Source organism: Pteropus alecto, unplaced genomic scaffold (genome assembly GCF_000325575.1).
Source record: "Pteropus alecto unplaced genomic scaffold, ASM32557v1 scaffold79, whole genome shotgun sequence".
Classification (NCBI taxonomy): domain Eukaryota; kingdom Metazoa; phylum Chordata; class Mammalia; order Chiroptera; family Pteropodidae; genus Pteropus; species Pteropus alecto.
In genome coordinates, this window is record NW_006494612.1 from 11,893,374 (window position 1) to 11,918,901 (window position 25,528).

The 25,528-nt window shown below is 36.0% G+C and overlaps 1 protein-coding gene across 7 annotated transcripts in view; it reads right to left on the bottom strand.

Moving 5' to 3' along the window:
• The window catches only part of FAM184A (family with sequence similarity 184 member A), a 102,748-nt gene that overhangs the window by 36,827 nt on the left and 40,393 nt on the right, over positions 1-25,528 (bottom strand). For all 7 annotated transcript variants that reach the window (XR_001518163.2, XM_025042437.1, XM_015600137.2 and 4 more), the window contains exons 5-9: positions 23,572-23,769; positions 19,591-19,713; positions 9,101-9,262; positions 6,004-6,125; positions 5,407-5,557 (exon numbers count right to left, since the gene is read on the bottom strand). Coding sequence is in view for 6 of the 7 variants with exons in the window: in XM_025042437.1 (XP_024898205.1) it covers positions 5,407-5,557; positions 6,004-6,125; positions 9,101-9,262; positions 19,591-19,713; positions 23,572-23,769 (756 nt within the window). In the remaining variant the exon portion in view is untranslated. The remainder of the gene's footprint in view (positions 1-5,406; positions 5,558-6,003; positions 6,126-9,100; positions 9,263-19,590; positions 19,714-23,571; positions 23,770-25,528) is intronic.

Consider the following 25,528-nt stretch of genomic DNA (forward strand, 5'->3'; position numbering starts at 1 on the left):
TCTACATAATTTCCTACTCTCCTAAATTTCTAGGGAGAAGATTCAGACCCTTCGCTAACCTCCTGTCACTGCTCAGGGCTTCATTAAGGTCTTTGTCCAAGTCAGTTGAGAAGAGATTATTATCCCAGGTTCCTTTCTAGTCCCTCCACCTCAAAATCTGCTTGCCTCTATTCTTCCATTAAAAGGTAGTATTATTGTTACTCATTTAAAACGGGCATAGAAACTGATGAAAATATTTTTTTTCAATAAGCAGAAATACAGTTTCTAAAGAGAGAATTCCCTTTTCCCCAACATCAAACTTCTTAATTTAAGAGTTAAGATATGGAGCTAACAGAGTTAAGAACTGAGCTCTACTGCCAAATTTACCCAACAGTTCCGTGACCTAAACAGCCTAGACCAGTGCTAATAGAATTATAATTGAGAGCCACATGCGTAAGTTTAAATTTTTAGTAACTATATTTAAAAACAGGTAAAATTATTTTTAGTCACATATTTAACCCAATATATCCAAAACATTATCATCTCAACATGTAATTACATAAAAATTACATATTCTTTTTTTGTACTAAGATTTTGAAATCCAACATATATTTTACATTGACATCTCAGTTTGGATGAACCTCATTTCGAGTGCTCAATGGCTATATGGGGCTGGTAACTACCATATTAGACAGCACTGGTCTAGAAATCAGAAGGCGTCTGCAACAGGTCTTAATAAGAAACTGGCTTTTCAGTTGCTCTTGACCAAGAGCATTTATTTTAATGCTCTATTTCTTACTCGTGTCATTGCTCTTTCCTATTTAGTGTAAAAAAGAAATCTAAAATATACTGTGATTTTAAAATCAATACATCTAAAAATCAAATTTACCATCTTAACCCCCTCAAACAAGTAGCTCGTTATGACCTTCCTGTCTCAGAGGATGATCTTTCATTATCCTGGCTTATAAATCCCGAGTTAACTTTAACATTTTTTCTCCTTTCTATCAAATTATATGATTTGTTCCTTCCTGGTTTCTCTTGTATTCTCTCTCAGTGAAATAAATTTAATTCAGGTCCTATTTGGGTAGAATGATTTGTACTTCAGATATTGGACAACTTCCACTTTGGTCATCGTGCCTCAGATTTTGTTCACTCTATTTAACAACTGTTGAGTGCTTACTATGTGCCAGGCCCAGTTTAAGCTGCTGGTGTTGCAACAATGAACAATACAGATAAAGATCCAGCTCTCACAGAACTACATTCTAGTAGGGAAGAGAATCAATAGGATGCCATGAAGTAATAAATGTTTTGAAGAAACACAAGGCAGAATGTGGAGACAGTGAATGACGGAGGGTGCTATTTTAGAGAAAGTGATCAAGGAAGATCTTTTTGAAGAGTTAAGATTTGAGCAGAGAACTGCACAAAGTGAAGGAACAAGGCCTGCAGATCTGGAGAAAGCAGGTTCTATGTGGAGGGACTGCCAGATGCAAAGGCCCTGAGACAGATTAAGCTTGGTGTGTGTGTTCCAGGAACTCCAGTAGTCCAGTACGACTGTAAAAAAGGAAGGAAGAGAGGGGCAGGAGATGATGTTGGCCATGTAGCCAGAGGCCAAATCATGAGGTTGCTGCCAGCTATAGTAAGGGTGTGGATTGTATTCCACAGGTGATAGGAAGCCACTGGAAGGTTTGAAGCAGGAGAGAAACATGATCCAACTCAATATTTGAAGAGCCTCACTTTGCCTGGCTGGAAAATAATTTGTAGGTGGTGAGAGTAGAAGCAGAGAAACCAAATAGATTCCAGTGGCAGTACAGGAGAGAACTGCAAGTGCCTTGGAATTAGGGTGGCAGTGGAGGAAGTGGTGAGAAATGGGCAGACGTACTCTGAAGGCAGAGCAGTAGCAGTAGAAAGTTGACTCTATAGCATGGGAGAGACGAGTCAGGGATGGCCAAGCAGTAAATGGATGGCAGTATCTAGGAATAATGGCTTAGAATGAGTGGTGATGGATGAGTGAGTATGTGGTGTATATTCAAGAGTTCTCTTTCGGATACTTGTTTAGATATTTATATTGAGATGTCTCTATTTCATCCTCACTTCAATATCGCAGCCATATTAAGCTTCCTAAAACAAAATCTTGAACATGTTATTCCCCTATGCATAAACCTTTAATGGAGTTTTACAGCTTATTGAGTGAACTTTGAACTCCTAAGCCTAGAAGCCAAATTTTTTGCAAAGACCTCTCTCCCCAAGTGCCCCCACCTCTTGTTTTTCTGTATTCCTCACAGACCTGGTAAATAAGAGTGCATGCAACAAAATGTTTGTTGAATTAATAAAAATATTTGTGTTCGTCCTTCACCCTATTCAAGAGTCACACTAAAGCGGATTTCCTCAATAAGGTCCTTCCCAAACGCATCGACTATATTACTCTGTCTCTACTCTACACTCTTTCCTGATAGTATATTGATGAATGTTTAGTAGCTCTCTGAAAAGCAAAGCTCTGATCTGTAGCATTTGCTAATATTTGTGCTGTAAACACCCCCACCACGGATGACTGCAAATCACCAATATGATGTCCCTGAGTACAGAGTTGGAAGGACGTGCGCACAATTGTCTATTGTGATCTGGTAGGAGCCAGTTCCAGCATACCAGTGCTCTTACGGTACAAACTAGCTGGGTCATTTATAAAGTCACTTAGTGCACAGTGACTTTTATTGTAGGTGTCTGTATACATGTCTTCCTTCTGTTAGATTGTAAATTTGTGAAGGGTAAAAACTGTGTCATATACATGGCTATTAACCAGCTAAATGACATTGGCGTCACAAAGTTCAAACAGGAGAGTCATATCTAAACTATAACATTCCAATTCTGTGTCTGAATGATCTGTGTATTGCCCAAATTTCTCAGTCCACTGTTCTGAATGAGAGTATTGGAATATGAAGTCATCATATTGGAACCAAAATAAAATTTGCCTTGAAAAAGGAATATATAATGGTATTTTAGGATCACGAATAAGAAATACGATCACAATGGCCTCTATATAATTGCTTCTCTTTAGACAGAGTTGAAAAATAAGAATGTAGGTCTTCCGCTTTAAAGAATTCTAATGTACACACCAATAAGCCTGGGATAATTAATTAGTTTTGGACTAAAGTGTAATAGTCATTGGTAAAGAAAAAAATGAACACAGTGAAATATTAAAAGAAAACTGAAGATATGAAATTAGACTCCAATTGGAGCCCAGAATGAAAATAACAGCTTTTGGAAAACGAAATGCTTATGCTTTTCCATTTTTTGTCAGGTAAGCCATGAAGGTTAGTTTAAATCAAATTTAACTCTCGAGAGTTTAAAATTCACATAAAAGACAAATTATATTATTTCTTCTTTGCTCCAAGTAGGATAAAATAAAGGTAAGTTAAGGCACAAAACAGGGGTCAGGACTGGGGTGGAGGGTATGAGGAATGGGGTTTAGCACGAGCCAGGCAAGTGGAAAGTGGTAGTGCAGGCATCAGAGCACAGGCGCTAGGAATCCATCCAAAAGAGTTATGAAAACAAGATCCAAAGGGCCAAGGAGGAGGAGTCCTTTGTCCATAACTAAGTTCCATTAAAAAGACCACTATGATTTTTTGACATCTCATAAAAAAAAAGAGTGAAACCTTGCTAACGCAATACCCGCTTCCACCTTAATGTGGAATGCTTTGTTCAGTTATTTCCTTAACTTTCTTCAGGTACAGACAATGCCGGAGTACGAAAGCTATTGCTAGTTTATCTACAGTGATGGGTATGCCCTATATATTTTAGAAGTGGAGAGAAAGGAAGATACTATAATTCAAGAAATGGCTGATGGCACAAAACAGCACAGAAAAGTTCTGCTTTGTAGGCAGTTAATTGCTGGTTATCTTGACATTTTTGGTTAATCTGCATTGAAAACTGATTTTAAAATTCTTTCTGTAAAGCTGTTAAAATGTAATTGGAACCAATATGCAATAAATTATTTTATAACACATAGAACTAGATAGAACAAGACGCAAAGCACTATGTTCTCTCAGGAATGAACAATGTAGAATAGACAACTCCTCTCCCTGCCTAAAAAAAGAAGAAAAAGAAAGCATGGATGAAATCTGACAACTGAATATGATATAGATTAAATGAATAATGAATAAAATAACAATAGAAAATAGGTGGGAGAAGTGGTGGGCCCTCTTTACAGACAAAAAATGTCTAAGTTTAATACTTTCTGATTGAAAAACAAGCCAGACCTTTAGGGATGTTTTTCAGTTTTATCATATAATTGAACTGGTTAAATCTTCCTAGGTACAGAAGATCACAGGGGAGTTGTGCCACTGTATGCAGTGACATCTGTCCTTTTCAGTGCCTAAGGGATGCCTGGCTTCTAGTGAAGAGCTCTTTTCCTGTTCTTATTTTTGTCTGGGTTTCAAAAGTTCAAATTTATTCACAAAAGCTCATATGTATACACATGTCTGTATATTCCTTTTTCAGAATAACATAAATTATTATGAAATACCAGACACAAATTGGCAGGCCCCCAGTACTCCTGAAAGACACTGCATGTGAACCTATGTAACAAATTGTCTTACCCCCCAAAAAAATCTATCTGTTATTTGGAAGTTCATCGTGATCACAAATAGAAAGATAATAGTGGATTTCTAGCACGAAATTACTGAGCTCCTTCTCGTCCAAGTTCTGCACTGGCTGATTGACTGGTGACTCATGCAGGCAGTCCTACTTAATTACTGGCTTTGCAGGAGAATGCTAAGAATTCATAAATTTAGAAGTTGTGTAAATGAGTAAAAATGTGCATATTCTCTTAATTATAGTGATAAATGCTCTGGAAAAAAAGCAAGCATGACATAAGAAGACAAAGTTAGGCATACCACCACCTTTTGTTTATGTCATTTTGAAGCATAACAGGCAACATCTGCTGATGAGAAAGACGTAAATCGCTCATTTCTGGTAAGTGGTTTTAGGCAATCAGGATATAAGTAATAAATTTTACCTTTTGTTTCCCAAATGGTATCTACTGGCTTGAGAAAAAATAGGTAACTTTTCCATTTAAAATCTCTAATGTGTTCAGTTCAAATATTCAATCAAAAAAACTGTAAATTCTTCTCAGTATTTAAGACTGTATGTATAAAATAATTATTTAACACAATTCATAAGTTTATAAATATGTCTCCTTGATTTTATACATCTAAAAAATTTTAGGACGCACTCTTCTAGTTGCTAGATGGGATGCTGCCCAATTCACAAATCGCTTAATTAAAGCCAATTAGATCTTCAAAAAAAATTTAAGTTTGCTTTATGAAAAATAACAAAATACAGTGAATTAACATACATGTTTTATAATACTTTCCTAGCCAAAGCATGCCAAGGAAAATGAAACTTCGTAAGGTACAGACTATTACTAATTACCTGGCTTAAGAGGTCTTCTACTTTCTTCTGCCATGAATCCCTGGCTGCATTTTTCTCTCGCTCTTTTAACTGCAAAAGCTGAGACATTGCTGACTTCTTATCCTCTTCATGTTGAAGCCTTAACTCTTCACGAAGTTTAGAACACTCTTGTCTAAAATAAGACAAATGCATTTACTTTTTAAAGAGAATTATTTTTCTCAATAACTGTAGAATAATTGTTTACATGTTTTCTAAGCATTCAATTAATCCTTAAAAGTCAACTCAGAGTAAGAGTTATTTTCTAGTTAGCGCTATAAGCTAAATTGTAACTTACCCAAAATTACAGATTTATCAGTTTATCAATAGCAGAATAAGCACTAGAACAAATTAGTCTTCTGACCTCAGGTTAGTACTCTGCCTATTTTATATTCCAGGAAGTGAAATCAGAAAAAGTAATCTGTATTCAAGTGGAAAAAAAAAACAAAAAAAGAATTCCAATTTCTCTTCCATCTAATCATGGGAAAAATTCATTAACAGTAATACAATATAAGCCATAGAACAGAAAACCATTTTCTGCATATCTGTATTCATAAGATTACATCACAGAGTAAAATGTACCTAAGGTTTTCGGTCCATTTTATTTCTAAGTCATGGGCCATTTTGTCCACTCTGAGCTTTTCCTCTTCTTTCACAGCAGCAAGTGTTTCTTCATGCTGTTGCCTTTCCTGTTCCAGTTCACCCTGAAGAATAAAAACTTTTCAATGAACACTATACTTCACAAGCAAAGTCACTGCTGGTTATTTCAAGTAAGCAGAGTGCTTGCACTATAACTTTTAAATTTCTACAGCACAGTAATTGATAGTGCTATCTATGACAATTACTTGAGATTTTCTGACAATAAAATATACAGTACGCATTTTATATCTTAAATGCCCTTGTCCAAAGTGTCTTTTATTAAAATTTATAATTTAAAACATTATTTTAGTTTATAGTCAGCATAATTAATAATCTTAACTAAACTTCCCATATCGTGTATCTATTATTCAATTATCTTCACAATGTATACACATTACAAATTCATTCATATTCATATTCAAAAGTATGCTATTCAAAGCTTAAGCATTACAGCATCATAATCGTTGACATGGTTAAAATAATTATGAGAAATTTAGGCAACTGAGTATCTTTATTATATAACTTCAAACCAGTGGTCCATGTCTTTAGTGTTACAGTCATATGATACGATATACATGAAATCTCTCTAGATTAGCATAAATCAAGTGGCTCTCCAGAGCCTGGGGCTGGAGGTGACCTTTTTGGACAACACTGGCAACCATCGGTCCCTGACAGCAGCGTAACTATTCTTAGGGTACGAGAGAAGACTGGATGACAGTTCATGCTTCTGTTATCACAATGACCCTTTCTGGATCACCCACTGGCTTGCTGCATGTGACAGAGCAGTCGTTGAGGGGTGCATCCCAGATTAATGGTAAAGAAGCAAGTCACTGTGGACACTACCCTTCAACATTGTTGACCTGGCTATTAAGCATCAAATACTGAAAAGTGAATTTGGCCATCTTAGCCAAGTGTCCTTTTCACTAAGTGCTCTGTCTCTAGGAACTATTTTTTCCACCAAGGTAGCATTAAATGGAGTAGAATTACTTAAAGTATTCTTCTTTTACTGAATGCCAATCACCTTATTAGACATTACTGGGGTAAGAGGTTTAAAAAAAACAAAAAACAAAAAAAACCTCTTGCTCTTAAGGAACTTACTCAAAGTTGTGGTAAACTGTGATGCAGCACCTATGTTTTCTCACATAAAACTGTCCAGCAGAACAGAAAATGAACAGTTGATATAGTTTTGCTTAAAAATTTTATTATGTTCTACTGTTTGACGGAAGAACAATATAAAGATGAGCAAGGACCTTAAAGAACTCAAACTGTATCCATAAGTCTAATTCTCAGTGCCAGGATGGGGGGTGGAGAGGGAAAGGCAACCAGGAGAAAATGCCCTGAAGGCATGAAACGCACCCAAGCCAGGGCCATAGAACCTCCATGGTGCCGAATCACAACCACCTATGTCCTATCAATATTCGTTAGAAGTATCTCAACTGTTTATTTTTAAGTACATTTTTACTACTTTATATTTTTGTTAAAGCATAGTTGACATACAATAGTATATTAGATTCGGGTATACAACAGAGTGATTCAATATTTACACATATACTTTAGAAAATGATCACGATGATGTCTAGTAATTTCTGTCACCATATTTACTACCTTAAGATATAATTTTTCTGTTATTTTTGACAATGGAAAAAACACCTCTTAATTCAGCTGACTCAGCTTTATGCCGCAGAATGTCATAAATGAGGTTATAGTCAATATGTTTGGTAATGTACCAAGCTGTGCACTATACCAGCTCTAAATTCCAACCTATTCCTTGTTACAAATTAACACCCATATCACATAGTGACTAGGGACAAGTAAACAGAAGAGAAAGGAGATTCAAAGAGAATCAAATAATCTGTTTATTTTGTCACAGAATTTCAAAACAATGTAATTAGTATTCAAAGTTTTATGTATATATAAAATATATTTTAGATAAAATGTAAGTAAAATTATATATGTGTACCATACACAAACTACATCCCCTAGTTTCTTGTTAACATGTAGCTTTTGAAATATCAATTCTAAGCTAAAAAAATAAAATAAAATTTCACATATTAAATAAAAACAACATTTACTGAATGCTCACTATTTTGCTAAGCACTGTGCTACAAATGTTTTATCTCATTTAATTACTACAGGAGTGGTGTGAAGTATATTATTATTCCCGACCCCTCCAGCGTTGTTCGGATGAGAAAATTGAGGCTTAGAATAAGTACCGTGCTGAAAGTTACACACTAAGTCGTAGATCCAAATTCACACTCGACCGGTATGACTTCAGAGCTCATATTCTAAATCACCTCTCTGAAAGAAAAAGAACTTCCTGACTAGTTTTATGTATTCTTTGCTTTACTCTCTCTAAGGCCCTCTAAATATTTGCTCTGATCCATAACAATGGAAGGAGAAAAACAAAGCCTTTTGGAGGAAATACGTAGTCACAGAGAATCACTTAGTTGCTATACATGAGAGTTCCAACTCTTACCAGTAAAATAACTGCGCCTACTAATTATGCTCGGTTGAACTGTGACCCCAATATATATGTGGAGGTCCTAATCCCCCAGCACCTCAGAATGTGACCTTATTTGGAAATAAAGTCAGTGCAGATGTTAATTAGTTAAGCTGAGGTCATACCAGAGTAGGGGAGCCCTTAATCCATTATGACTGGTGTCCTTATAGGAAGATGTGAGAACACAGAAAGAATGCCATGTGAAGACAGAGGAAGAGATTGAAATTATGCTGCTATAAAATAAGGAACGCTTGGAGCTACTATGAGCTGGAAAAGGCAAGGAAGGATCTTCCCTTAGAGGTTTAAGAGGGAACATAGCCCTGACAACACCTTGATTTGGGACTTCCAGCTTCCAGAACTGTGAGAGAGTAAATTCTGTTGTTTTAAGCCACTCGATTTGAGGTACCTTCTTCCGGCATCCCTAGGAAACGAATACACTAATTATATGCAATGTGATGTTTACAATAACCTTTAAGCAAAATAACTAAATTATATTTTTACCTTGTTGATGTTTAGATTACAGGAAGATTATGAAATTACCTCAACATTTAATAGAACATCCTTGGTCTCCTTCAGCCTGCCTTTAGTCAAGTCAAGCTCATTTTGAAGTCTTTCTTGGGAGTCCTGAAGACTAGCAATGAGCCCTTCCGCAGAGCCCAGACCTTGTTCACTTTTCCTTACCAGATCCTGGAGGCGGCCAATCTGCAAGTAAGTAGAGTACTTTTAATACATCTCATTGTAGTTCACTAGCAGAAATTACATTTGTTTTCTAAAAGTCTTGTCTTTGGTTGTAATTTATTAAATGGATCTTTGCTGATGAATCTGGAAGCAGCAAATAATCATGATGGCCTTCATCTGCTGGTTTTTGAAAAGCCCTCCTTATTCATGACTTCCTTTTACCATGACAACCATGTACATAAATGAAGACATCTCAAGCTCCCGGGTTCACAAGGATTTCCTGGTTCTATCACATAATCAAGCACCTATAAGGAGTGACGGACGCAATATAGCAAAGTTTGAGAAAAATATTTTTTGATAAGAATATTTTTTAAACGGCTCTTTGAAAAACAATTACTTATATTTCATACGAGCCCAGTTCTCTGGCTATTTATAAAGGTGATAGATTCAGGTCAATATTGCTAAGCTAGTAAATGTATCATAAATTAGAGTAAGTTGTGATTTCCATGTTTCCATAAAACATGTCTCATAAAATTGTTAAGAGTTGAGTTTCTACACTCTTGAAATTAGAAACTAATAATTTATTAAATAAGCAGATCCATACCATCAAATTATGAGAACTAAAATCAGTAAATGAAGTACTTAAGGTCAGCGGCCCCCAACCCTTTTGGCACCAGGGACTGGTGCTCCTGTGAGAAGCTAATGCCTAATGATCTGAGGTAGAGCTGAGGTGGCAATATGAACACTGGGGAGCAGCTACAAATCCTAGGAAAATACTATGAACTAAAAATTTCATTTTTATATAACTGCCGAGCCTATCAAAACTACAAAAATGAAACCTGGTAATTTAAAAATAAATACAGACATCACAAAGAACACTGAGCATTTTCCTTCAACCCCCTCTCTGACTCACAATTCCCTCCCCTCACCTTCCCACATGTGGCCCTCCTGTTCCTTTTCCATACAGATACATGCTGATACTGTATATGTACGTGATGAACAATTCTTGTAGTGGTACATCTTGTTAATATCTTTAATAAATGAGCAGGGCAGCTTCTCATTTTCTCTGTGCTTTGAAATAGTTTCATAGCAAAGATTCACCTGTTCCTTAAAAATTTAGTAAAATTCATCCACTAAGCCTCTCTAAATATGTGTTGAACTATTTAATTTCTTTCATGGTTATAACTGGTTTGGTCATGTTGTTTGTCTACTTTGAGTCATTTTAAAAATTTCATTTTCATACAAAGATATATTTTTTCCCAATTTTTAAAAATTTACTAGCATATCTATATACAGTATTCATTTCATTTACATGTTTTAAAATGTTCTCTGTCACTGTATCTATATCCCCTTTCTCTATTCAATATTGCTTGTTTGTATCTTTTCTACTTTTGATCTGGTTTGCCATAGTATATATTATAGTAGTGGGTAAATGAATGTAAGGAAAGTGTCTGTAACAAACTTGAAAGAGCAATGAACTTAGCAGAAAAATCTAGTTTCAAGTTCTGGGTCTGCCCTTGTAAAATAGGAGTAATAATGTACCTCAGAATTATTATAATTAAATTCAATTAGTTTCGAGTTCTGGGAATAATGTACCTCAGAATTATTATAATAATTAAATTCAAGGATATATGGGAAAAGATTCTTTAACCAAAAAAGCAACATACAAATATTAGGTACCAATCACTAAGGAAGGGACACCCAAATTTATCATAAACCAGAAAATTTTCTATAAACCAGAAAATTTTCAGATAAGAATTACATGTAGAAAAGCAATACGTGAAAACACTTATAAAGAACAGTATTAGAGTTATTATATAAATAAATAGAGAGTCTCTTCAGGAAACTAAGAATCTAGAGACAGAATGTTTGTTTAACTAGGCAAAAACTTCAAAATTCTGCACAATTAAATATAAGCAAATAAGTGATGAACATAAATGATTAAAGTTTGTTTTCTAAAACATAATAAAAATAAATATGAGTGCAACATATCTGTTGTCTCCCAATAACAAAATCTCCTGTTGTCAGTTGGGGAATCCATCCTGCTTCCGTTTCGGTCCACATGGTCTCAGTGGGGCTTTGACTCGAACTCCAGGATTGAAGAGCTTCATCAAAGTGTAAACTAATAAGGTTGTCTCATTCTGTTGGCCACAGGAATTGGTTCAGGGGCAGGCTCATGATGTAAGCTTATCTACTCACAGCGATCTCAGGATTTTTAAAGGAGTTCCTTTACAAAAAAATGTATTTTTCCAGTTGCACATGTACTAAGGAAATATATGATTAAAGCATGAGGTCAACAGAAAGAGAGCAAATCCCATTCAACAGAAAGAGAGAAACTGAGTTCCAGTGTCAACAATTTCAGTTCTGAATCTGGTTGTGCTTGATGCTAACATTACCCTTAGACTTTTTAGTCACCTGATTTAATACATTTCTGTAGGCCAGTTTGAACTGGGATTTCTGCCATGGGCAACAGAGATCAGTATTCAGATTCCCCTTGAGAACGTGAACATTTAGGGAGTGCAGGGAAGTTGAAACCTCCCGGAGTATCTATCCACGCTATTCTTCTCTAATCCATTCTCCTTGCAGCATAAGAGTTGTTTTTTAATAAATTAAAAATATAGACAGACACAGGTGTAAGCCATACTCCCAAGTAAGCAGCCACATATTTTAATGAGCATTTTCCACATGCTTCCTGTTTCCCTTAGGATAACATCCAAAAACTTCCGTGGGGTTTCCCAGGCCTCCAAAGGATAGCCCCCGTCTCTCTCCAGCCTTGGCTTGGCAACTCTTCACCTCCTTGGTCTTTACACTCATTGGGAGGAAGAATGGCACATGGTTAGGAACTGAGTTCTGAAATCATACCACCTGGACTGGAATTCTGGCTTTACCCACTTACTATGTGTCTTTGGCAAGTTACATAAGGACTTAGGAAAGATTACATAAAACAATGCCTGGGACATAGTAAGAACTAAATAAATTATTATTATAGTTGCTAACACACTCCATCTATACTGGCATCCCTCCAAGTCCTAGAAACTTCTCATGCCTCGGGGCCCTTGCATAAGCTTTCCTCAGTTTTTTCTTGTGGCAAACCTCTGTTAATCACTTATCATTTTATAATATGCATAAGACTTGCAATTACTGTTTTCCATATCTGTCTCTCCAGAATGCTAGGGACCATGCCTGACTTATTCACCACTGTAACCACAGTGCCTAACACAATGCTTTTGGTACCTATATTGAATAAATGAATGAGCCAATAACAGAAAAAGTTCAGATATTCTTACTAGCAATTAAGATGAAATAAAATCTCTTTTTATCTCAATCTATAGGTATTTGAGTCCTAAACAGACCTTCATTGCTTTCACTTTATTGACCTTGTATTGTACCAGGGCGGCTGTTAGGCCGTATGACACCTCTTGGCACGAGGAGGCAATCCCCTCAGGCCTGGTAGCAGCCCCAGAACATGGAAAGAGGAGCAAAGATGCTTCTGTGTGAACTAGAAAAAATATTCCTCTTCCTCTAGGCAGACAGCTTTCTGTGGAAATTTATTTCTAAATTTCTTGTACGTAAACAGTGAAATTTTGTCAGTAATCTTTAATTATTTGCTTATAGTAAATCCACAGAAATGAAACTGCTGAGTAAAAACACATGCCCATCTTTAAAGCTTTTAAATATGCTGCTAAATTCCTTTCTAGGAAAATTGTACTATTTTATATTTCCATCAGCAGCTTTGAGTGCTTTTTCTTTACCCTTATCAACACTGCATGGCCTCACTTCATTTTTTTATCATTGTTAATTTTACGGTAATGGAAATAGAATCTCATTGATATCATTTCCAGTTTTTAAATTACAGTGATATTAAAATATTTTCATGTTTTTTAGCTTATTAGAAAAATTAGAATGTCTGTATTTTTCTTATTTTACATACTCTTAAGGTATGAAAGATAAGAATTTTTGTTACTCATAAAATTTGCAACTACTTATTCCACCCCTCCCAGTTTTCCTCTCTCTTAATTTTCCTTACGGTGTTTTGATAAACAGGTTTTAGTTTAGCTTTACTGTACAAATATTCTACATTTTTAATTCATGACTTGGCCACCATGTCTCAAAAGGCCTTCTTTGTCCTAAGGTTTGTCACCCATAGTTTCATATTTTATACACATTAGCATTCATGATTTGATATTACATTTCAATCCTTAGCCCATCTGGAACTTTTTTGGTACAAGGTTGAAGAAGGAACCTAACTTCACTTTCCTCTCGTCTTCCATTTTGTTTTTGTTTTTTCTATTTTTATTTTTCGATTAGAGTTGACGTTCAATATTATTTTATATTAGTTTCAGGTATACAGCATAGTGGTTAGACATTTATATAATTTACAAAATGAATCCCCCAATTAAGTCTAGTACCACACCTGGCACTACACGTAGTTATTAAAACATTATTGCCTATACTCCCTCTGCTGTACTTCACATCCCAGTGACTATTTTGTAACTACCAGTTTGTCCTTTTCCATTCACATATAGTCTTAAAAGAGCAGTGTCATCCACTATGATTTAATCACACCTAATAACTCTAGCTTCCATCCTACTTTTCTATTAAAACTGTAGAAAGGGCCTCAGAGAATGCTTGATTCAGGTCTCATACTCTGACTTCTAAGCACTGTGTGACATTGTGAAGCACTTTCTCCCTCTTATATATAGTATCTGCTCTCTTGGTTTTCTGGTATCCTTAATCCTCGTTCTCATGCTTCTGATTTCTCCTTCTCACTTTCCCTGGCTCTAAAAAATCAATATTGGTGCTCTTCTTTGTTATCAGCAATTGGTTCTCATTAGCTACCATGGGTGGCTTTAAGGGCTACCTACTTTAGCTCCAAGCCTGAACTCTCTTAGTTCCAGCTTAGATGTCTTGCTATCACCTCAAAGTCAGCATATCCAAACAATGCAGTGTCTTGCCATTCCAGTATATTTTTCCTCCTATAATTCCTATCTTCCAAAAATGGCATCATTATCTGTCCAAATACTTGAGCTAAACACTTGAGTCACTTTCTACCACTTACCATATCAAGTCTTATAAATTTGATTTTTTAAATAATCCTCTCCACTACCAGTTTTACCTTCCTACTCAGGATGCTAATCATCTCTTGCCTGTACTAATGTAACAGTATCTTAAGTCATCTAACCAACTCTAATCACCAACCCCCTCCACACACAATTCATCCTACTGCCACCAGGGTTCTTTTTCTATGACCATCTGATAGTGTGGTAGTTGCTACTCTGTTGCTATCACTCCATCATCAGGATAAATTCCACAATTTCTCACGGAAGAAGATTCCCTCATAACTTAACTTCAACTTTCTTTTTACCAAATGTATTCTATGGTCAAGTGCAGTAGTTCTTAACTGGGGCCAAGTTTGCCTCCAAAGATAGTATCTAGAGACAGTTTTGGTTGTTACAACCAGAGGGGAAGGGACGGAGTGCACTACTGGCATGCAGTGGGTAGAGGCCAGGGATACTACTAAACATCCTAAAGGATCATCTGGTTCAAAACTATCAACAGTGCTGAGGTCGAGAGATACTGAACTTTCTATGGTTCACTGAGACATTATAACTTGTTACCAACATGACTGTACTTCCGTTATCCCCCATATCCACCTTATCTTTTGTCATTATTAAATCTGGCAAATTTATACTCGCCTTTCAAAGACCATCTCCCATATCACATTTTTAGATTCTCCAGTGTCATGTTCTCCAGAGCTTTTATGAACCCTTATAGTTAGGGATCCTCCTCTAGACTCTGAAAATATATTTATCGCTGAATCATCATAGTCACTTGAAATTATGAGTTCCTTGACATTTTCTCAAAGTAGCCCTACCACCTACGAGATATCATGTAGTCAATAAATGTTTCTTAAATCATAAAACTATGCATGTATTACTGATGTTACTGGACTCTAGTTCCAATTTTTCTGGAGACTAATCTAGTAATAAGTAATGAGAGCTATAAAATTATCCCTACTCTTTGGCCCAGTAATTTAATTTAGGGCAAGAGCTAGACAAAAAGAAAAAAAATTAAAAGAACAAAACTATTTATAGACCTGATAATTTATCCACTTACCAGTATTAAAAAAAAAAAAAAAAGCCCTGACAAACAAGGTTGACAGAAGGCCCCTCTAACATCCCTGCTCCTGAGGGTCTCAGGTGCACAGCTAAAATACACCTTGGTGGGTCACTGATCAGGACACAGAACTGGCCTTCAGAAAACCCTATCTTGCTACTCTTTGAATGGTAATACCCTTCCCTTAAATAAGAGGGTGAAACTCCTTAAAATGATCGCTATTTATAATTTTAAAAATTTTAAAATATAAATGTTCAACAGAGAAAATGTTTAAGAAACTATAGTAAAGATATATGATGGAACACTATATGAATACTTTAAATGACTAATACAAAGACAAAGTTAATAAATGGAAATAGTATATGGAATGAAGTTTTGTAAATCAAGTATACGAAGCATTTGTAACTACAGATCATAAGTGACTTAAAACACACATATACATATTAAATGCTATCAGAAAATCTGGAATTTTAGAAACAATCTGCATGTTCTCTTTTTTTTAATGTTCAACTTCATAAAAAGCAATACTCAGAAATTTTAGTACCTACCAATCAATGACTCTGAATGACGAATATTACAGATTCCAGAACAGAGTAAGAGACTCAATCACTGTTTTCTAAATCATGGCAATAAATATCTCCTGTGACTTGAATGCTGGTGCACCCTCTACAGGAGTCAAAGAAATGAGTTACTTGCTCGTTATAATAGGCAGAATTCTAAGACGACACCTCTCTGACCCTCAGTGTTCCTGGAACCTATGAATATGATGGGATATCACTCCCATGATTGTGTTACATTGTTTAGCAATAGGGATCTTGCCGATGTAATCAAGGTCCTTGAGTAGCTGACTTTAAGGTAATTAAAAGGGAGACTATTGTGTTAGAGCCTGACCTAATCAGATGAGTCCCTAAAAGAAGTGAGAGAAATTCAAAGCCACATTTTAAAAGCTAAAATGAATATTAGGTTTTCCTGCTAGCCTTGAAAGAATAAACTGCTATGTTATAAAAGGAGGCAGCCATGTAGCAAGGGCTTAAAGAGGGTTTCTAGGAATTGAGAGCAGTTTCTGGCCAACAGCTAGCAAGAAAACAGGGACCTCAGTCATAGAGCCACAAGGAAGTAAATTCTGACTACAACCAGTGAGCTTGAAAGAAGGCCCTGCACATCACATGGAACTGTAACCTTGGTTGTCACCTTGATTTCAGCCTTGTGAGATCCTGAGCAGAGGACCCAGCTAACCCAAACTTGGACTCCTGCCCCACAAAATTGTGAGATAATAAACAGGTGTTGTTTTAAGCTGCTAAGTTTTGTGGAACTTGTTACATAGCAACAGAAAACTAATACTCTTATTTATTTATAGGAGGTTTAGTTTTCAATAATGAGTTTTATGCATTCAACAAATATTTCATTCACAAATATTTACTGATCTGCTACCATGTGTCAGGCAGAATATCAACAGTAATGTAACATTTTATAAAAAACAAATCTAGATGATTTTCATTTTAACCAAGTACTGAACTATATATATTCTTAAAAAGCTATGTCCAGAAGAAAATTTACATCTTAAATGTTATAAGAACGTTTAAAAAGACTATAATAGTCAGAGTTATTGGCCATTCAGCCTAGTATTTTATCTTCGAAGGTGATCTCAAATAACATTTCATAGGAAAACAGGTTTATCCTCCACCTGAAATTTTTAGACTCACTAAGCTTCCCTTAATATCCTGAGTTTGGCATTCATGAATTTATCATTTAAACCCATAGTTGACCCATTCATATACTTAGGCTGTAAGGGTATCACCTGTAAGGGTATCAAGATACATCAATTTATGAAATAGCACATTCTTCAATTTTTTCTAAAACAATCACTGTCTATATGAAGTGCCTCATAATTCATTCCTTCTTTCCATGGATATACCTACTTTCTAGCCAATAAATATAAATGGAATGAACTTTCTATTTAAAAGGCAAAAACTTCAGACTAGATAATTTTTAAAATGCAACTGTATGTAGTTGGTAAGAAGCACACATAAATATAACAATATAGAGAAATGGAAAGTCAGTGGATGGAAAAAGATATACTGGTCATATCGAGCTAAAAGAAAGTTGGTTATACAATATCAGACAAAACAAACCAAGCTAAAAAGTATGATTCATTAAGTAGCTAAAACAATTTTATATTTCTATGCACATTACAAAGCCTCTAAATATACAAAGCAAAAATTGACAGACTGTAAGGAGAAATAAACAAATCCGCCATCATAATATCAATTTTTAATAATTGATCAAGAAGTTAAAATTTAAAAATACAGAATTTCTGAAGAAAATAGCTCAAAATCTTGATTTAATGAACAGGCACACACATTACATTGCATTGAACACCTGGGTGCACCAAGAACATTAAATTTCTTTCATGTGCTAGGTTACAATGCTAGCCTTAAGAAGTTTCAAAAACTGTTTTCATACAAACCATAATTTCTAACCACAAAGCAAAAAAAGCATTTCAATCTCATAAACTCTTCCACAGAACAGAAAAGGGAGTAAGTCCTACTTCATTTTATGAGGTAGTAATATCTTGATTCCAAAACCAGAAAAGAATGGCATAAAAAGGAAAAACACAATCTTACTCAAACCTAGCCTCAAAAATCCTAAAATAAATATTAGCAAACTAAATCTAGTATTATATAAAAAGGATATATTTCATGACTGATTAGGATTTATTCTAGAAATCCAACATTAATGTAATATTAGAAATTGATTAATATAAGGTAAACATTAACAGATTAAAGGAAAAAAGTATGATCTCAATAGGTGCAGAAAAATCAACATCAATTAGTGATTTTTTTAAATTAGGAAACTAGAATTACAAGAAATTTTCCTAAACCTAGTAAAGATCATTTATAAAAGAAAACTTTAGAGAAGCATCGTAACTAACTATGAAATGTTGACATCCTTTACTTTAAGAGCAAGAAACAAAACAAGAATGCTTATTATCTCTGGAGCGCCTAGTCTGCAAAGGAGGACGAGAAAAAAGATGTTCCAGGCTGAAGGAAAGGCAGGTAGGCGCACACGGAGAAGTGAGCCAGGCAGATTCTTGGGAAGCCATCCGAACAGGGCACCAAACTTTTGACAGAGTGCTAAAATATACTTGGGAATATATCAAGAAGTAAAAGCAATTACATATTTATTAGAACTCTACTTAGTGAGATTATTGTATGCAGGTTTGAAAGGTACTTAAGCCATTCCGAACTTAGAACTCCAGGGGACCTGTGCGAGAAACACAGATGGTCACTAATCTGCCTTCTAAAGACAACGGGACACCATACCCACCAAGACTGTGTTCTGTCAAGAGAGGGATGCAAATCTGGAGCCAGTGGGGGGTTATCTTGGACAACAGAAGAGAGGCTGAGCTAATAATACCAATAACAATCTTAATTCTCTATCCTTCCCAAATGATACTTTCTCTGGATGAATGTCTGAATTAAAGAATTATTAGCCTGCACAGGAACACCCGTGTTTTGGTGTGGTTTCTGTGTGCAGAAGCAGAGTGAGGAGAAAGCAGGGCTTAAAGACTGGTGGGGGAGATGACGTTAGTGAGGTAGGAACAGCTGACAAGAAGTGTCAAGACCCAATCTTGTTTTAGGAAGATCATTCTACAATCCGCAGGAAGTGTGAACTGAAATGAAAGGAAAAGAGGACAGCAGGGAGGCTGTTTGAAGGCACAGGTGAACCAGGGCAAAAGAGAGAAAAGGATGGAACATACAATATTATGATTTTAAATTGTCTTTATAATTATTTTATTCACAACTTTTTGATTTATCACATTTTTATTATATCCTATTCTTAGACTTTTCCAGGCTAAACAATACTATTCTCATGTAGAATTTAAAGTATTTTAGATAGCACTATCTAGAACTTGTAACATCTTTTTCAAATGGATATAGAGAATATTAAGCAGACGTTTTGCAAAAGGGTAGAGAAACCTTTGTTTTCCTTCCTGTAGAGTGATGTTCTCCTTTGTTTTGCTGTTTCCTCTAAAAGCACCTTGGCCTGATGTTTTTGGTAGCAAGCTTTTATCTGGTGAGATATAACCAATGTACTATGAATAATTCAGCATTTTTAAAAATTATTTTTCCTCTAGACGTTACCTTCACGGAGGCTCACCTACTTATGCAATGTTACCAAATAGATCTTATCATTAAGTCATAACATAGTTGACAGGTCTAGAGAATTCTTGCCTCTTGATTGGCTGTATTCAGCTTGTGTTCCAGTTCCTTCTTCAGGTTTTCTAGCTCTTGCTGAAGCTGATTTTTATCCTCTTCCAGGTTTAGTTTCTCCTTTTTATAATGTTCCTCCAATTCCTTAAGAAAAAATAATTTTTAGAAAATTAACAAATTTTCAAATATCGTATACTTCAAAGACTCAAAGAAAAAGTCTATTCTGTTTATATTTTAATATTTTACTCTTCAAATTAGCCTTACCTATAATTAAAAATATCAGAATTAATAGTAAATCTAATTAATCCTAAGGGCTTAAATTCTATCATTCTGAATCACTTATGATATAGTGGTTAAATAATTTTTTAAATGGTAAGAATATTTGATCTGGATAAAGTTGTAGTCAAAAAACCAGAAATGCACAATATGAATGACAATTTGTGGAGATAAGTAAAAAAAATCTATCTCTTGAATTCAGAATTTTTACGTTAAAAAAAAAATCCAGTAGCACTTCTGGAACTCAGTACTAGACTGGAACATAGCCAAGGATTATTAACAAGTACAAAATCAAGACATCTGAAGAGCAATGCCAGTAAAATTGATACTTACTGAAGAACATCTACTAATACCTGGGATACAGTTACAATAAGACAAGGTGCTTGCCCTTAATAAGCTCATGGCATCAAGCAATTAAAAAAAGAGTGATTAAGATTTGACCTACAGGAGGAGTATATGAGTGTACAGATGGGGAACTGATAAGTTCTAGCTTGGTGGGGAAACTGTCACAGAGAAAGCAATTCCTAAGTACATTCTGGAGGAGTGCACCAGTAAGAAAAGCAAGAGGGAAATATATAACATTCTAGGCAGAAGACAAAACATGTACAAAAAGCCATGGAGGTACAAAAGAGCGCAGTATGTCACAAGTAGTTTAAAACTTTAAAGGTGAGAAGAGTAAAAAAGAGGGTTCTGTGTTGGGAGTCCCCAAAACAAACTCCAGGTTTTATGATTTGCTGAGATGACTCACAGGACTCAGCATATAGTCATTCACACGGCTATGATTTCTCACAGCAAAAGGATGCAAAACACAATCATCAAAGGGAAAAGGTGCATGAGGCAAAGTGCAGGAAAGCAGGCACAAGCGTCCAAGTTTCCGCTCACACGAGACTCTACAGCAAGTTCTGACACCATATGTGTAATACTGTTTATCAAGAAAGTTCATGAGAAACTCAGTGCTCAGTGTTTTATTGGGGGCTGGTCACGTGGGACACCTGACTAGCATGTAGCAAAATTCCAGCCTCAGAGAAGCAAAGCAGAAACCATATTGTTTGTAAAAAAAAGTTCAGGTACAGTGAGCCAGTCTTCTCAGGGAATAGTGGTAAAACCCTCCAAAAATTCAAGTTCCCAGATGCCAGCCAGGGGCCAGTCTTGCAGCATGCCTTTCTAAGGATGTGCTAAAACTCTTTTCTGCATGGATTCTCTGTATATTCACTTGCAAACGGGGTGGGTGAATGTGAGTTATAAAGAAAAATATACAGTAGTCCTCCCTTTTCTGCAATTTTGCTTTCTGCGGTTTCAGTTACCTGCATTCAGTCACAGTCTGAAAATATTAAATGGAAAATTCCACAAACAATTTCTAAGTTTTAAACAGCCCAGTTCTGAGTAGCATGATGAAAGCTTGTGCTCTCCCGTTCAGTCCTGCCCCCGATGTAAATTATCCTTTTGTCCAGTACATCTACGCTGTATTGCCACCCGCCTGTTAGTCACTGGCTCAGTTATCAGATCGACTGTCTGGTATTGCAGTGCTTATGTTCAAGTAATCCTTATTTTACTTAAGAATGGCCCCAAAGCCATTCACATAACTATTATGGAATAGTTATAATTGTTTTTATTTTATTATTGTTGTTAATTTCTTACTGTGCCTAATTTACAAATTAAATTTTATCATAGGTATGTATGTATAGGGAAAAACAGTATACACAGAGTTCGATACTATCCGCAGTTTCTGGCATCCACTGGGGAGGGGGTCTTTGGAACATATCCCCTGCAAATAAAGGGAGACTATTCTAATCCTTTTAGATAACTAAGTCATAAGGAATGGAGAAGTCACCTTTAGCTAAATGTTCTTTAAAAGGTAATTTGACACTGGAGAAAGACTATTCTGGAAGGAAGCTGATTTTAGCTTAGCCTCAGACATGAGCAAGTTAGGCAAGAGAGGAACAAAGCAGCAAGTGATAAGTTCTTTTGAGAAAAAAGAAGGATACAGATAAGGCTATCATGAAAAGTTTGGACTATGCTCACGTACAGGAAATTTATGTCATCTGTCTTATGGCAATCATGTTTTACATAAAAACTGTATAAGACATATAAGTGGCTTAAAGCAGATTTTTTAGGTGGCTCAGAAATTGAAATTTAGGTGAAGAAAGAATTAGGCGTGAACTACACAGGCAAAAATGATACTGATGAAAGATGCCTTGATTCTAATGCTTAGGACTACTTAATATAGAGGAATAAAGAGAGGTAAAAGGCAGTACACCCGCAATTTAAAAATTCAAATAAGAGAGGAAAAAGACTAAGGTGATAAAGGAATGTAGAAATGAAAAATAATAACAAAAAATAGCTATGGAAGAGATTACTGAAGCAGCAGCTTCCACTGAATACTTTACTATAAAACCCTGAACACTTAATACATACACTCAGACTTGGTAAGCAGGCACACGTACTGAAATTAAAGCTGCACAAACTGGCCCTGGAATAGTGGGCAACCGAGAAAATGATGACCATAATTTTGAGAAATAATTTATTATTAAGTTTTCTCCCCAGATACATAAACATATAATAAATAGTACATTTAGATAGAAATAACATTCTAACAGGAAGTTTTATTTGAATTTTTAATTAAGTAAGCTTAGGTGTTGAATATTTTTTCCAACTAGTTGTCACAAAAGGAAGGGACTGAGAGGCAGAAGATCTCAGTTGACATCCTACCTCTTCCATTTACTCGGTTTGTGGCTTTAAGTAAATTGTTAGGTTTATGAAACCTATTTCATCATCTATATAATAAAGTAATAAGGAATATATAAAAAAGTTCTTAGCAAACTTTAAAGTGCTATCATATAAAACATATAACAACCATCATTAATACATGCATACATGATGTGGTGGTCAAATGCTTTAGGGTTTGATATCTGAGACCTGAGCTCAAGGCCTGACTCATTCTTACTACTTGCATGTGCTTGAGCAAGTGTTTAACACCTCTGGGCCTTCGTATCCTCTTCAGTAAAATGGGAATAACAGTGTTATAAAGATTAAACAAAAAAAGGATTAAACACAAAGCATCACTGGCATGTCTGGCACACAGTACGAAACACTAACATTTATTTATCACTATATGATAAGACATGTCTGGGTTCTTAATACTATCTCACTTAACCCTCACAGGAACATTATAAAATGGGTCTTATCTTCCTCTGTCAGATGAGGAGCCTGAGGCATAGCTTTTGGGTTCCAAGATAAGACAGGAAGCAAAAAGCTCAGTTAAGACCCAGACTTGTCAGACACCTTGCTTTTTCTACAGTGCAATAGTGTCTGTCAGTGTATTACTGTTAGCAAGCTGATTACTTAGTTGAGGAAAAACAAAACAAAACAAAACAAATCAAATCATTTAGAGAGGAAATCTGACTAGAGGGAAAAAAGTGCTTCATCTAGTTGAGGCCTCCTGCGGAGCACACCTGTGTAGTTATCTCAAGAAGAGACAGCTCAGGATCAAGAGAGTGTTTCTGTTATGGTTTATACAAAGCAGAAATGCCACATTTCAACTTCATAAACTACATCCCATATTAAGAGCTTTTATGTATGTTACTTTCTGAACCCAGATTTACAGAGTGATTACAAGACAGCACCGTCAAAATGAAGCAGCTCATAACTCCACAACAGAAGTCGGGCTGGGCCATTTCAGGAACCCCTCCGGTTTACCATGCAGTCCCAAAGTGAATTTTTACTTACCATTTGTAGCTTTTTCTTATCCCTAACTACATTACTATGGATAGCCTCAATTGCCATATGGTGCTTCCAGGCCAATTCTTCCAAAGTCTTAGAATGGGCCTCATTTAATTGAGCCACCTCTCCTTCCAATCTATTTTGCAGGTTTTTTAGCTCCATCTCATAATATTCTTGCTGAGTTTTCTTTGCTTCATTTACTTTCTAAAATTAAAACAAATAAAGATCAATGTTTGGCACCTGCTATTTTCATTACTACTTTTAGTACTCTGAATACTCGGTAAATACGTAAACTCAAATGAACCGTGTGCTACAGGATTTAGACTATGGAACATGAGAATAATACATCATTGAGGTTCTCAAAAAATATCAAGGTGGCACAGGCAAAATAAATAACTTTAAAGCAAGTGATAAAATAGACTATTATTAGGTTAGAACCCAGTGTGAGGTAGCGCATCTGCAAGCTTAGGAGAGAAAGGTTTCTTGTATGTCAAAGCTGTACACAAATGGCTTACCAATTTATCCAAATGATATTCAATACAATTTTATCGATTGCCAATTATATGCCTTTTAAGCATTTACAGTCTAATGACGAAAAAAAGTCAAAAGACAGTGGCAATACAATTTTATAAGTTCTATGAAAGGAGCGTGCAGTGTGCTGATAGTACACAGGCAAGGAGCGTAAGCTGGATTGGGTGGGAAAGGATGTGTGTGGTGTGTGTGTGTGTGTGAGAGAGAGAGAATGTGTGTGTGTATGTGTAAGAGAGGGAGAGTGACATTAGGGAAGGCTTTTCAGAAGAGAAAACATCTGAGCTGATGATGATGACATGTTCTCTAATTTAAATTCTTACAAGCACATCAGGAAACTAGAGATGAGAAAATTGCAAACCTAAATCTGGTGTCAAAAGCTTGCATTCATAACCATTTATAGCATTTTGAAAGATGAGAGGTAGTTAAACAGGTGACGAAGTTTATGTAGATAGCAAGTCCATGCAGCTAAGCAGTGTGGATAAGAACATAAGATACAAGGCTGGGAGTGGTGAGGGATGAGGATCAGAAACAGGCAGGAGTCGACTGATGAGAAGGGGTCTTTTATGCTAAGAACTCTGGATTTTATTCTAAAGGAAATGAGAAAGCACTGAAATTTAATTTAAAAACATATTTTTAAAAACATTCATCTTGACAGTAGGCTAGACTGAAGGCAGGGAGAGCAGCTAGGAGGTTGTAACTGTAATCCAGGCAAGAAATGACAGGTGCTTAAATCTAGGATCTGTGAATGGGTATCAAGAGGAGAGGATGGAATAAAAATACATTAAGGCAGTAGAACCGATAGGACTTGGTAACAGATAAGGGTGTTAAGGAAACAATAATAAAAAATAACTCCCAAACTATTTAGACTCCCAAACTATTTGCTATTTGTTGAAAAAAGGAGTAAAAGAAACACAGTTCTCTTGAGGGGACAAAGTTCTGGGGATGCTGATTTGGCATGTTTGTGAGAAACACAGATATCCGGCGGAGTTGGACACATAAGACTCAAGTTCAGCAGAATGATCTGGCCTAGATCAACAGATTTGGGAGCTATCACTGAAAAAATGACAGCTGATGTTCCTGGAATGGATGAGCTTGTGGAATGAGATGAAAATGCTAGGGAACGCCAATGGTAAGGCAACAAATGGAGAAGGGAAGCTCACAAACAAGACTGCATGGGCAGGGCAACAGAAGGAAAGTGTGAGAGAATGTGAAATACCAAAAGAGAGATGATGTAAATCAGAGAGGAGTAAGTACCACAGTAAGACAAGATCCACCAAGTCCAGCAACCAGGATGTCACTGGAGGCTGAGGCAAACGCAGGTTCTGTGGATTGGTGGTAAGAGAAACCAGACTGCACCCGGGTAAGGAGTGAATGGGAGGTGAGCAAGGGGCAAGGAGAACAAACATTTTTCAGTATGGTTGGTTGCTGAGGG